This window comes from Podarcis tiliguerta (assembly GCF_965153285.1).
Source record: "Podarcis tiliguerta genome assembly, chromosome: 6".
NCBI lineage: Eukaryota > Metazoa > Chordata > Lepidosauria > Squamata > Lacertidae > Podarcis > Podarcis tiliguerta.
Genome location: NC_139539.1, coordinates 86,299,390 through 86,312,183, shown reverse-complemented (window position 1 = coordinate 86,312,183; position 12,794 = coordinate 86,299,390). Strand labels below are relative to the sequence as shown.

At 52.4% G+C, this 12,794-nt stretch overlaps 1 protein-coding gene across 5 annotated transcripts in view; it reads left to right on the top strand.

Annotated features, from left to right (window-relative positions):
• The first annotated feature begins 1,414 nt into the window (after nucleotides 1-1,414).
• The window catches only part of PRRX1 (paired related homeobox 1), an 81,258-nt gene continuing 69,878 nt past the window's right edge, over nucleotides 1,415-12,794 (top strand). For 2 of the 5 annotated variants that reach the window (XR_014512490.1, XM_083445407.1), the window contains exon 1: nucleotides 1,415-2,241. Coding sequence is in view for 4 of the 5 variants with exons in the window: in XM_083445407.1 (XP_083301533.1) it covers nucleotides 1,998-2,241 (244 nt within the window). In the remaining variant the exon portion in view is untranslated. The remainder of the gene's footprint in view (nucleotides 2,242-12,794) is intronic. The other 3 variants (XM_083445405.1, XM_083445406.1, XM_083445404.1) reach the window with 3 other exon arrangements.

The following is a 12,794-nucleotide window of genomic DNA, read 5'->3' as shown; positions in this document are numbered from 1 at the left end:
CGAGCCTTAAATAGGTTGTCCATTGCCTCTTAGCTTTCTAGGTGGACAGAAAAATAGGGGTTTTTTTATGGTTGATCCAGCAAGGGTTAAGAATGGTGATGTCCAATTGGTTTCCATGGGAGATTTAAAGCACACTTCACCCTCCTACTGATATTTACAGGGCTTTAAAATGCTCATGCTGATTCTCTTAATTTGGAGGCGGCTACCTCTTTCTGATCCCAAAGACTGCATCCAGTCTTGGCCAACCCTTTGGAGAAGCACAGGAGCTGTAGTGTGGCTACCCTTCTCTCTCTGACACCAGCCCCCCCCCCCCCCAAATCATAAACGCAGCATAAATAAATATACTGGATTTTATTGTCTACCTTATGTAACTATTGAAATATGTGCATACTGAAATATGGAAGCAGCAAGAAGAAAATATGCAAAGCAAACAAACACAAGACCTGGCTCGTGGATGTAGGTCAGTGGCGTAGCGTGGGTTGTCAGCACCGGGGCAAGGCAAGTAATTTGCACCCCCTAACCCGTGGATTTGCGCCCCCTAACCCTAACCCCCAGATGTTGCTCCCGGAGCGGCCGCCCCCCCCCCTGCACCCCCCACGCTACGCCACTGATGTAGGTTCATCGTCGCCTAGTGAGGCTTGCATATGTCAATGAACCATTGCGGGTGCAACAATCCCACCATAAAGCTTTCCTAACGAGCACAAGATCGTCCCTTGGAGCTGGTTCATTCATCGATTGCTGAGTGACCAAGTGATGGACAGAGAGCTTAATCAGCCGTGCTTTATTCAGATTGATGCAGAGCAATAGGAATAATACATATGATGTGCGCGTCACAACCAAAACTTTTGCAACTGCAGGAAACTTTTTTTTTTTTGTAACCTTCAGCAGAAGCTGAGCTGATGCCCCGTTTCCTAAAGTGCTTCTGCAACCTCCCCCCCCCCCATGCAAATGAGATTCTCCAGCAGGACCTTAAACTAATCCGCAGCAGTTAATTGGAAAAACAAATAAGCAGACCGTGTTGGGAGTCACCGCCTGCGTCCGCCTGGGCTTCCCAACTTTCGACCCGACGTTAGGAGGGGCGCGCGCGCAAAGCTGCAATCTTTATTGAAGAAAAAGCCTCTCGCGTGCGCTCTCTGGGATCAGATGCTTGCGAGCGGGTGGGGAAGTGGGTCTCTAAATCCGAGTGTGGGTTTGGTGAGTCTGGATTGGTAGGGGAAAGTAGGGGTGGGGGGGGGGGAGAGAGAGAGAGAGAGAGAGAGCCTGCCCGGGGTGGGTGGAGGAAGGAGGTCTGTAAAACGTCAGAAACAGCACAAAGCCTTTGCCACGTAATTAGAGGCTCCTATTAAGTCTGGGTCTGCCCTCCCCAGGGTCCCTCCAGCTCCCCCAGCCCCACCCACCCACATGCCAGGCTGAGCCTTTTGAAGTGCCAGAGAGCCGCTCGATCGGGAGAGGGAGGGGCGGGTGCGCAGCAAGCGAAAAAGAAACCCGCTCGAGCTCCCCAACCAGCCTCCTCCTCCTCCTCCCCTTCCTTCACCAGGCAGGCAGCAGAGAGAGAGGGGATCTGGAGTGGCGCTCCTGCGTCCGTCTGTCGGCCGGTCGGAGCACTCCATCTGCAAGACCTCAGCCCCTCCCGACGGCCCGCCTTCACTGCTAAGCGCGCCGTCGAAGGAGCGCGCCCAGTCAGGGAGACGCGGGAGGATCGCGAGAGCCACCGGCAGTCCCATTGGAGGCGCCCTGCGATTCAGCAAGAGAAGGCACCCTTTGGATCCCCGGCCAGGTCCTGCAGCCTCCCGGGTTTGGGCCTCTTTGCGCGCTTGGTGTGGATTTTCCCCTCTGGAGTTTTACTCGACGGCACTTCGGAGAAGAGGCGGCAGCTGCTGCGGGGTTTGGGGGAACGTGCTTAGGCGGGGACCCCCTTCAGGCTCTGCTCTTCTTCCTTGGCTCCCGTCCTCTCCCCACCCCACCCCACCCCGTCCCTGGCCTGGGGGCCCAAAGCCATGACTTCCAGCTACGTGCACGTTCTGGAGAGGCAACCGGCCGTCCTCCCCACGCGTCTGGAGAGCCCCGGGAACCTCGACAGCCTCCAGGCGAAAAAGAACTTCTCTGTCAGCCACCTGTTGGATCTGGAGGAAGCCGGAGACTTGGTGGCAGCGCAGACCGACGAGGGCGTCGGGGAAAGCGGCCGCAGCCTCCTGGAATCGCCGGGCCTGACCAGCGGCAGCGACACGCAGCAGCAGGACGGTAAGTGGCGCGCCGCGAAGCAGCGGCTTCCTCTTGCCCAGGCTCTCGACTTGCGAGTCGCCGAGACTTGGACTGGTCTTTTCTGAAGGGTCCGCCCTCGCCTTCCCGGAGAGTAAGCCGGAGTGGGGAACTAGGACGGGTGTGAAATAGCCCCGTTCAAGGGGGCTGGTTTAGAAGACTTAGGCGCCTTCGAAACACACCCAGCGCTTTAAAAAACAGCAACCACCCCGTGGGCCCTAGGTTTCTGAAAGTCTTGTGCAAAGATAAACATGGGTAAAATAATTAGAATAAAACACACGGCGGAGGAATAATGTATACAGGGGAAGATCTGTGCCAGTAGTCAAGGCATGGTCGCATCACACCCGGAACCAAGCTTAACATTTATCAAACCGGTCCTACTCGGCTTTGTTTCGGACCTACTAATCCAGATCAGTTTAATTCATATTATCAGCCTCCCGTAGACGAATTGTCGGTGCAAATTAGAATCCCCACCGCCTCCTTTTACTACATTTTGTGTAAAGAGCAGGGAAGGTCAACACGTGCGTCTTCGGATGCCCGGGTTAATGAGATGCGTCGGGCAAAGGGAGCGACCACTGCCAGAGACCGGGTGGAAGCGGGTCCCGGGAGCTGGCGGGCCTCCGGCTGAGCTGTATCTAGTGGTGTATCTCTGCGAGCATCTCTGCTGCCATCATAGGGTAGCAGGGGAAAAAGCGTCTCTGCTCCGCGCAGGATCCACCAAAAAGTTCCGCTGCGCGAGTCTCGTTGAAACGAACAGCAGGGCAGATACGCGCGGTTTCCACGGGGCTTACTTACGCAGGAGAACTCCCTAGATCTGCTCGAGAGCTGAAATCCTACGGACACTTTTTTGAGAAGAGGTCCTGTTGATGTCAGCATCTGCTTCTGAGAAAGCAGGCGTGGGTTGTTGAGCCGTCTGTCGATCAAAGCCTCTCGCCCTCGCTCAGAGACGCGCACGCAAGCAAAACTGCGAGCACCAGAATCCCCAACCGGCGTCTTGCTTCCCGGAGAGGTTTCTGCGATTTGGATTTTAATTTTCCGCAGTCCAGATTGTTCCAATCTTACCAGCGTCACTGCTGTGATTATTTTCAGTTCAGAAAGAGCACAGATTTCTGTTGTGTGCGCGCGTTTTAAGGACGTCTGTATAAAATGCACACTATAATGCTTTTCAGTTCCCCCACCCCCTGGTTGGAAGAGTTAGCTCTGGAAGTTATGGATCCTTCCATAACTGCAGAAGAACGAGGCGGTGATGCCGGTGTCTGAGCCAAGAAGATACTTGGAAGTCTGGTTTATTTTAAGCTAAATACAGACACTCGTTTTAAAGATAGCTGAAAGTAGCGTCATCTGGGAATCCTTCTGCATTAAGCTCCTTTTATCCTTCGGTCCCTCACGGGTCAAACACGTTTAAACGCCACAAAACCCTAGGCCTAATTCTCACAAACAATAGCTAAACGGTGTCGGGCTTCAGAATGCCACCGGATTGAATACTCCTTCCGCAGGGAATTCTCCGAGTTCTCTAGGGACGACAAGTTATTTTATAAAAGAGGAACAGTCAGTCACGTGGGGCCCCTCCTGCAAGTTTGAAGTGGTACAGCCAGACCCAGGCTCCCCTCCTCATCTGTTGTGGGGGGCGCGCGGGGAGGGGGAGGTAGCAGGTTGTGCATCTTTCCGAAAGAAAGAGGGCCTTGCAGAGTTTTCTAATATTGGGATCGATAAATAACAACAGCAACTGCTTAAGTCTGTCTCCAGGAAAGATTGCTGGGCCAGTCTGGGAACAAATGCTGGGCCAGCCATACCCAGGGGCTCTGTAGGGAGGTGTGCTAGGCAGGCTTACTCCGAAGTAAGTCCCATAGAACTTAGCTGGGCCCCTTTGCTTTGCGTCAGGTACAGATTCTCAGGTGCGCCTTTTCTCCCCCATCCTTCCGACGGGGCCTGACTCCCCATAGGCTGGAGGTTGCAGCCCGTTCCTAGGGATGTGGGTGACTTGGTCTGCGAGATCCATCCGGCGTTCAAAGGCTTCCCGTCTCATTCATTGCAATGGAGGCAATGGGACTCACAATTGCTCGGCTTGGACTGGAGTGTGCCCGTTGTTTGTTTGGTTTGTTGCTGTCTGTTGCATCTCATGCAATTTCCACGAAGTTTTTTTTACTAAAAGCTTTTGGACTTTGCTTCGAGATGCTACCCAAAGCCTGATTATTTAGGAGTCCAGCTTCACTTGAAATAATTCGCTCCAGATTGCGAACTGTAGGAGCCGAGCGGGGATCGACGCTGTAGAACCCGCCCCACTTCCCACCCCCGGTCTCCGCCGGTCTATGCAGAACTCACGCAGGGCGAAAAAGATCCCCTTTCCTTCGGACCCAGACTCTCACTCTGCCTAGTAAATCAAACGAGCTATTCCAGTATAATACAAGAAAAACAGGGCCGCAACAAGCTGCCTTCACAATGCAGACGCATTCCGATGTTATTCACTGGATTTAGGATCGCCCCGCTCTCTTCGATTCCGATCCAAGACATATTGACTCATATTTGATCAGAATTGCTCACGTATCAAAATCGTCCCGAAACCTCTTGGGACCACCAATTCATAGCCAGTCTGTTTTACAGCGGTTTAGGGCTAGGAGCAAGTTGCTTGGGTTTACTGGTGAGTAAATACGTCGTGGATCGGAATCACGATCGAAGAGAGCCCTCAATCGCTCAAGCCAAAGGACATCATCCGATTAAGACTGCTTTGGGAGTGCAGCCTTGAAACACGAACTCAGAAGTTAAGTCTCCCCGTTTTCAAATGCAGCTTGTCGAGGAAGAAAGATGCGTTCATGGGCGTAGCAAAGTGGGGGGGGGGGCAGGGGGCAGCTGCCCCTTTAATGAATAAAAATCAATACAAATCTGAGGTTCTGCCCCCCCAAACAAAAGCCTGCCCCCCAATTCTGACTACGCCCATGGATGCGTTAAGGGTTTTCTGCATTGGACTGGAGTTGCTCGTTGACCTCTCCAAACCACTTTATCTCGGGCTATTAGAGCCCACGCTCAGCCCAGAAGTAAAGGCCGTCCGACTTGCTAGCTCTAACCGGTTTCCAAAGCATTTCGCCCAGGTTCTAAGCAGCTTCCGAGGAAGCCCGGATCTATTCCTTTGCAGTTTAGGCCCGAGGAGTCATGCATTCGCTTCCTTGAAAACAAAACCCATTTGGAGACAGCGGGACGGACTTCCGAGTCGGCCTGCCTTTCATCTGCACGTGTGAAATCGGTCGTCGCACCAGCAAGCCACTGAAGCTGCGGGGTCCCTTCTTGGCTCCATCCGTAGCCAAACCTCCCTTGCCTGCCCCGCTCCTTTGACGCCAGAAGTTGCCGGAGGAGCTAAAGAAATCCCGCGAGTGCGTGTACAGGACTCGTGAGAAAGAGAAAAGCGCTGAGCGCAGGACCTCGAGCTGCATCCTGAGCGTCTTACCCGGGGAAATAATGCTTTCGTCGCGGAAAGTGCACAGACCTTGGCGCGCTCTCCAACGGGCAATGGCGTTGGCCCCGAGTTCCCTGCTCCTGGAGTGGAGCTGCCCAGCCAAAGGCCTGCCTCGGGGTCTGGCTGCAGGCGAACTTAGCTTCAGATTTCTCCCATGTCGCGCCCTCTCGTCCTCTTTTGGGGTCTAACCCCTAGGAAGTCAGTGCGCTTGTGGGACTGGCTTCCAATGAAGCGCGCTCAGCCTGCTAGCCTTATAAGCGCAGCGTCGCGGCTAAAAGGGGCGAAACAGCAACTCATCCTTCCCCGAGGGCCCTTTGTAAAACGAGCCAGGCCCTGGTTGCCCTTGGGAAGGTCAGCCTGCGGGATTTCACCAGGCTGGGTACCAACGGGTTCCAATGTTTCTCAACCCTGACTCCCCAGCCGTTGCTGGACTACAACTCCCACCATCCCTAGCTAACAGGAGGAATGCAGGTTCAAGTTCCTCAACTCCTCCGCTTTAGTTCGCTGCTCCCTTCCACAAGGGCAGGCTTCAACTCTCTCTTCCTGCCATCCGATTTGGGGTGGAAACCGGGCCCGAATGGGTGGGGAGACTCCTCTCGGAAGACACAGCTTCTTGCTTAGAGCGACAGGGAGCAGAGCTGTCCCGGGGAGGAGTGGGGTGCATTTTCAAGGGGGTGGCTTGAAGGTGGGGAAGGGGGTCCCTTGAAGGCAAGGGGAGCCTTCTCCTCGGGACCCGACTCCTTCCTGTGCCCGCCGAGGAATAAAGGGTGCGTGCGGGAGAGTCAGGGCCGCCGGGAGTCTTTTCCCAGGGCTCTGAACCCTCTTCGGAGCATCACGAGGGCCCTCGTAGAGTTGGAAGGGACCAAGAGGGCCATGCAGTCCAACTCTCTGCGATGCAGGCGTCTCTTGGGTGTTCGCTGGTGCTGCTGGAGCGGAGAAGTGGCTCCGACGCGGGAGACAAGGCGCGCAATATTTACGCATTCCATGTTCCCCTATAGCTGTGCCGTCCACCTACAAAAAATAACCACACGGGTGTGTTTTTTGTAAGGAAATCAGGGCGTGCTTGTTCTTGTTTTTAAAACAACAACAGCCACCTTGGCCACACTTTTACCCCCCCCCCAAGAAAAATCAGATGACTTTGCAATTGCAACTGTGAACCAAGCCGCTTTTGGGAAGGCAAGAAATTTAAAGTGAGCAGTTTTCGAGCGGTGCTGGGAGCTCTCTGGCAGAAAGAAATGGAGGGATCGCGTTTACAGGCCATCCTAGCCACGTCAACTAAGCTCTGCTGAATTCAGTAGGTGGGTGTGGGTTTACCCTCCGCGTCTTTCCCTTGCGTTCAAGCGCGCGGTGAACAGGAAACCCTCGCGCGCTTCCCCCGTTCGGGCAGTTTGTCTAAAACGGATTCTGCATTGCACAGGGGAGCCGTTAACACGCGCGCACTTCTTGCGCCCGTCCAAGTCCCGGGCAGGCGATTCTTTCCCTTCATCACAATGACTGCCGGCCCACCCCCACCCCGGCAATTCAGAAGGGGGCGCCGGGTTCGGAACTAACCCACAGAGCTCCTCCAAGAGCTGCCGAGGGCAGGGAGGAGACGGCGCCGCGTGCGTATGTCTTTAAAGCGTTTGGTTCTTTGTGAAATGTGCCTTTGCTTCAGGTCCCTCTGTAGGTGAGTTAGCCCGCTAGCGAAAGCTGACTGTCCGCCTTGGCCAAGAGCATGAACGGGTGTCGAGCTGAGCTTCGTAGCTCCCTCCACCCTGAAAAGTTGTGGAGAGGGAGAGACAGCGAAGGTAATGAGAGGTAGGCCCGAGCAAAGATTTGCACCACAAGCACAAGTGCCTGGGAAGAAGAAGACCTGTCCATTTCACTGTGACTTACTTTCATGTAGAAGTCCGGGAGACTTTTCCGGAAGACTTACTCACCAAGGAGAGTTAAACTTCAATCCCCACAGACTTTAATGACCGGGAAAATGCACAACTGGTTGTCCCCGAACATAAGTTGCGGGGACCCCCCCCCTCCCCAAGCTGTTCGGTTTCCTTAGCCACTTTGGGCTGCAAGTTTTTCACTTGCACAGAATTCGTCACGAGGCTGAGCTGGAAAAGCAGCGAATTCCCAACTGTGGTGAAAAAGAAGTTGTTGACAAACGACGCCTTCCTCTTTAAAAAATTGCATGGTTTTGTGGCAACCATCCGTTCAGGGCTCAATAATAACTCTGCTTGCGGAAGGACCTTCCCTTCCCATTTTATCTGACGAAGAATTCTGTCTTGCCCCAAAGCTTGCTTGCTCCCTTGGTCGGATAAAAGAGAACGACCAAGCATATAAGTTTCGGGACTGACAGATAATCAATTTATCCGAGCTCATTTTGTGTCCCTCGGGTGGGTGGGGGTAGAGAACCCTGGTGCAACTACGCTGCGATGCAGTTGGGGGTGGAGTGCTGGGAAAGGGGGCGCAAGTAAGCCCCCCTGCGTCTCAGGTCTCGCTGGGGGGCTTTGGGCAAGGCATACAGAAGTGAAGAAAGAACTTGCTTTTTCAGTGGTGCCTGATGAAAAATTCTGTCTAATTCGAAAGCTTGCCTGTACTGGCATAATTGTGAGACTACAATGAGATGAGGATACACCTTGGGTACAAATCCAAAGGAAGAAAACACATTTAGAGGGAACCCTCGAAATATCAAAGGGCGATCTCCATAAATCTATCCACAATAGGAAAGGGGCCAGGGGGATACTGCAGTTCGCAAGAGCTTCTTCTTTTCCCATCTTAAGGGTCTTAACAGTCTGCAGACAAAGATCAGCAAGGTTTCTCACTCTGCTTTATCCAAACACTAGTCTCTTTTCCTCCGTCAGAAATCGAAATGTTATTGAGCATCCGATTTGAAGAAGAGTTCTGTGTAACTCGAAAGTTTACGCCCCCCATGTGAGCATACAGTGGTACCTCGGGTTACATACGCTTCAGGTTACATACGCTTCAGGTTACAGACTCCGCTAACCCAGAAATATTACCTCGGGTTAAGAACTTTGCTTCAGGATGAGAAATTGTGCTCCAGTGGCGCGGCAGCAGCAGGAGACCCCATTAGCTAAAGTGGTGCTTCAGGTTAAGAACAGTTTCAGGTTAAGAACGGACCTCCGGAACGAATTAAGTACTTAACGCGAGGTACCACTGTAGGTTAGTCCTATTCCGGAAGTTATTCTACTGTGAATTTTGTTCTGAAGTGAGCTTAGTAAAGGGGAACTGGAACTGCAGCATGTCCTGTGATTTTTTTGGGGGGTAGGGGTAGGGTCCCCGCAAGCAGTTAGGGCACGAAGCGAAATCATTTGATTCCAAAATGTCTCCTCGTGGCGCACGAATGTTTGGTTACCACCTGGGCCTTACGGATGCTTCGAAAGTTTCTTTGCTGTCTGGTTAAATTTAGAGAGGATTTCCTGCCTTTTCTTCTCTTTTCTGAATCCCTCTGCAGCTGACATAACTAACCCCTAACGCATCAGCACCTAGATTTAAACATAAACGCAGCCTGAATTAAGCACCTCGAAATTCCACAGATTCCAACAGGGGACAGATGCAGCCGATGCCTGCTTCCTTGCCAAGCAAGGTAAATAAAGGAGTTCCGATGGGGCTTCTCCCAAAGGAAAAACGGATAAGATTTTTGCCCTAAGCATCTGCACAGTTCTTCTTTTAAAATGAGCGCGCTTTAAAAGTGCTTAAGCCTGCCTTGGGTCGCTCAGTTAGGCTTCGAATAAAACTTGACTACCCTATCCTAAATTTGTTTGACAACGCCATCCATTTGAACGGGGCTTCCTTCGTGTTAAAACTACGCAGTTCCTTGAAAGCCAGTGCCATTCATTCATCCGTGGGGCTGTCTATAAAGCCAATTGCTCCCACCTGAAAATTTATGAATGGCTTCGTTTCGCTTGGCATTGCGGCGGTCCCTTCCTCAGGAGGTTTCCAGTGGTCCAAGAGGCGCCTTCTCCTTCCAGAGGCCTCTCCAAGGCCGGGGGGCCTCTGGGAGCCGAGGGACAGCGGGAGACGCCGCAGAGCCCACGGACAGGCGCACGTGTGCGCTCCGCAACCGCGCATTGCGCACTCAAGCACAGGAAGGCAAGCGCTCCGCGTCTACGCCTGTTCTTCCTTTCCGAAAGGCGGACCAATGGGGACTCGCCTCCTTTGATTCCGACAGCCTTGGATTGCGAACAACGTGCGCTTCCAGGCGTGAAAGGGTCGCAGCGCCGCATAATTTTTCCAAATCGGGGACCCAGCCTTACCCGCTCGTTTTTTATTTTTATTTTTTTAATTGTCCAAAAAGGAATTGTGACTGGCTTCTTTTTTAGTTCGTTAATGGGAGCGGCGCCTCTAGACTCCGATTCACAATGCAGGTAGCATGGGAGCTGGGGTCCGAAAAAGTGAATTGGCACGGGTTCGCTGTCCAAAAGGGGAGAGGAGAAACTCCCTCCTTGGGGTCTTGCCCCGTGATGGTGGGGGTCATGCCAGCCTCTCCATCTGTGTGCTCTCAAAGGCCTCCGGCCTGGAAATGTACGAAGGAGGACTCACGTGCGTCAGCAGGAGAAGCTGTTGCAGGAATAATAGACCCTACTCAGCTCCGCTTTATTTAAATACAGTGGTACCTCGGGTTAAGAACTTAATTCGTTCTGGAGGTCCGTTCTGAACCTGAAACTGTTCTTAACCTGAGGTACCACTTTAGCTAATGGGGCCTCCCGCTGTCGCCGCGCCGCCGCTGCGCGATTTCTGTTCTCATCCTGAAGCAAAGTTCTTAACCTGAAGCACTATTTCTGGGTTAGCGGAGTCTGTAACCTAAAGCGTCTGTAACCCGAGGTACGACTGTATAAGAGAGATCCAGCCCGATGTTGTGAATTATTGCTCAAAAGAGTTGTTGCGAGGGATCTACTACTCTCGAGTTAACCCTTAACAAAGCGTTGCCGCTGAAGGCGCTCATGCCTGCGCGGAAACCTGTGGGTTTCTGACTGCTTGCCTCATTTGTGGGCAAGTGGACATGGGCAGGATCTAACTGCGCGCCCTTCGGACGGCTCCTCGTTGCCTCAAGGGAGATTTCCATTTGAGGATGATCCGTGCATTGGATTGGGCTGACAGTAAGAGCATTTGCGGCAGAATGTGGTGGCGTGGCGGGCAGGGGTGCGATCTTGAATAAAATGTTTTTTTTGGGGGGGGATAAGTCCTGCTCCGCATAATCTATCACACGATGCGGCGCGCACACTGTTTGAATGGCAATGCCCATCAACCTTTGGAGGGCCTTGCCCCCTTAAATATTTCGGGGGGGGGGACAGGGGGCACAGACCCCTCTGCCCCTAGCAGTTGGCTCCTATGTGGCTAGGCCATTGCCTTCCTCATATGTCGGGTCCCCGCCTTCGGATGGAAGAGGTATCGTTTCCGTTGTGAAGCACACAATTAACACGCTAATTAACACGTTTCTTTTCTCTGCTTCTAGAATCCCGGTAACTCGGGGTGGGGCGGGAGGAAGGAGGGGGAAAGAGAGTGAATGGGATATTTTAAGCAGGGTAGATAATTATTTACAATTACTCAGATTACATAATTTGAATTACTTTAATTATGACACTACCACGACTATAGGAATAAACCGGGGTTTGCTTCTGCTGCGAGACATTTTTTGGGGGGAATAAAACAGTGTTTTGTTTTTTTAAAGGATCACAGGTTTTAAAGTAAAACTAGAGTAATAACAACAACAACAACAACAACAACAACAACAACAACAACATGAGCATCTCTAACCTCCTACACGCTGGCTTGTGGCCCTTGTTTTAAAAATGGTTTTTAAATATAAAAGCAAGCAAGCGTGTAGGAAGAGTGAGGCGGGGTCCCAGCGTCTATCCTGGAGGCCCCCAATGCTGAAGCGGGGTCCCTCTAGGTGGTGACTTGGGGTGAGTCTTTGGCTGTTGGGCCCTGACCAGTAGCCTCCACCAGTAGCCTCCAGTGAAAGCTGGACCATAAAGAAGGCTGATCGCCGAAGAATTGATGCTTTTGAATTCTGGTGCTGGAGAAGACTCGTGAGAGTCCCACGAACTGCAAGGAGATCAAACCTCTCCATTCTGAAGGAAATCAGCCCCGAGTGCTCACTGGAAGGACAGATCCTGAAGCTGAGGCTCCAATCCTTTGGCCACCTCATGAGAAGAGAAGACTCCCTGGAAAAGACCCTGATGTTGGGAAAGATGGAGGGCACAAGAGAAGGGGACGACAGAGGACGAGATGGTTGGACAGTGTTCTCGAAGCTATGAACATGAGTTTGACTAAGCTGCGGGAGGCAGTGGAAGACAGGAGTGCCTGGCGTGCTCTGGGGTCACGGAGAGTCGGACACGACTAAAGGACTAAACAACAACAACACCAAGCCTCCGCATGATGTTGGGCTCCAGTTCACCTCATTCCTGACCATTGGCTATGATGGCCGGTATTGTATTGCAGGGCCGGGCCATTCTAGACTGATGTTATTTTCGGGTGGGATCCAATTCACAAGCTGGTTTGGGGCTCTTGCGCAACAAACTACTCCTCACCCCAAACCAGACGTTTTATGATAGGGAAAGGAGCAGGAAAATCGTGTGAAGAGTGTGGGAAAACACTTCCTTTGAGCCAGCACCATCTCACATTCCCCTCCCAGACAAAGCCGGGTAAACGCGCCATAAATAGGTCGTCTGGAAGCAGCACCTCCGGCTGCTGGTGGATTTATTCCGCTTTATTAGTTGTTCTGCGATGCTTCCCCAATACAGTGGTACCTCAGGTTACATACGCTTCAGGTTACATACGCTTCAGGTTACAGACTCCGCTAACCCAGAAATAGTGCTTCAGATTAAGAACTTTGCTTCAGGATGAGAACAGAAATCGTGCTCTGGCAGCGCGGCAGCAGCAGGAGGCCCCATTAGCTAAAGTGGTGCTTCAGGTTAAGAACAGTTTCAGGTTAAGTACGGACCTCCGGAACGAATTAAGTACTTAACCCGAGGTACCACTGTACTACCATGTTACAGCTGTGCGGAGAGGCTGCTGCGCAACAAAAGTGGGACGCACCCCCCCCCCAAAAAAAAACCCATTTGTGGTCTTGGAAAAGGATATGCTC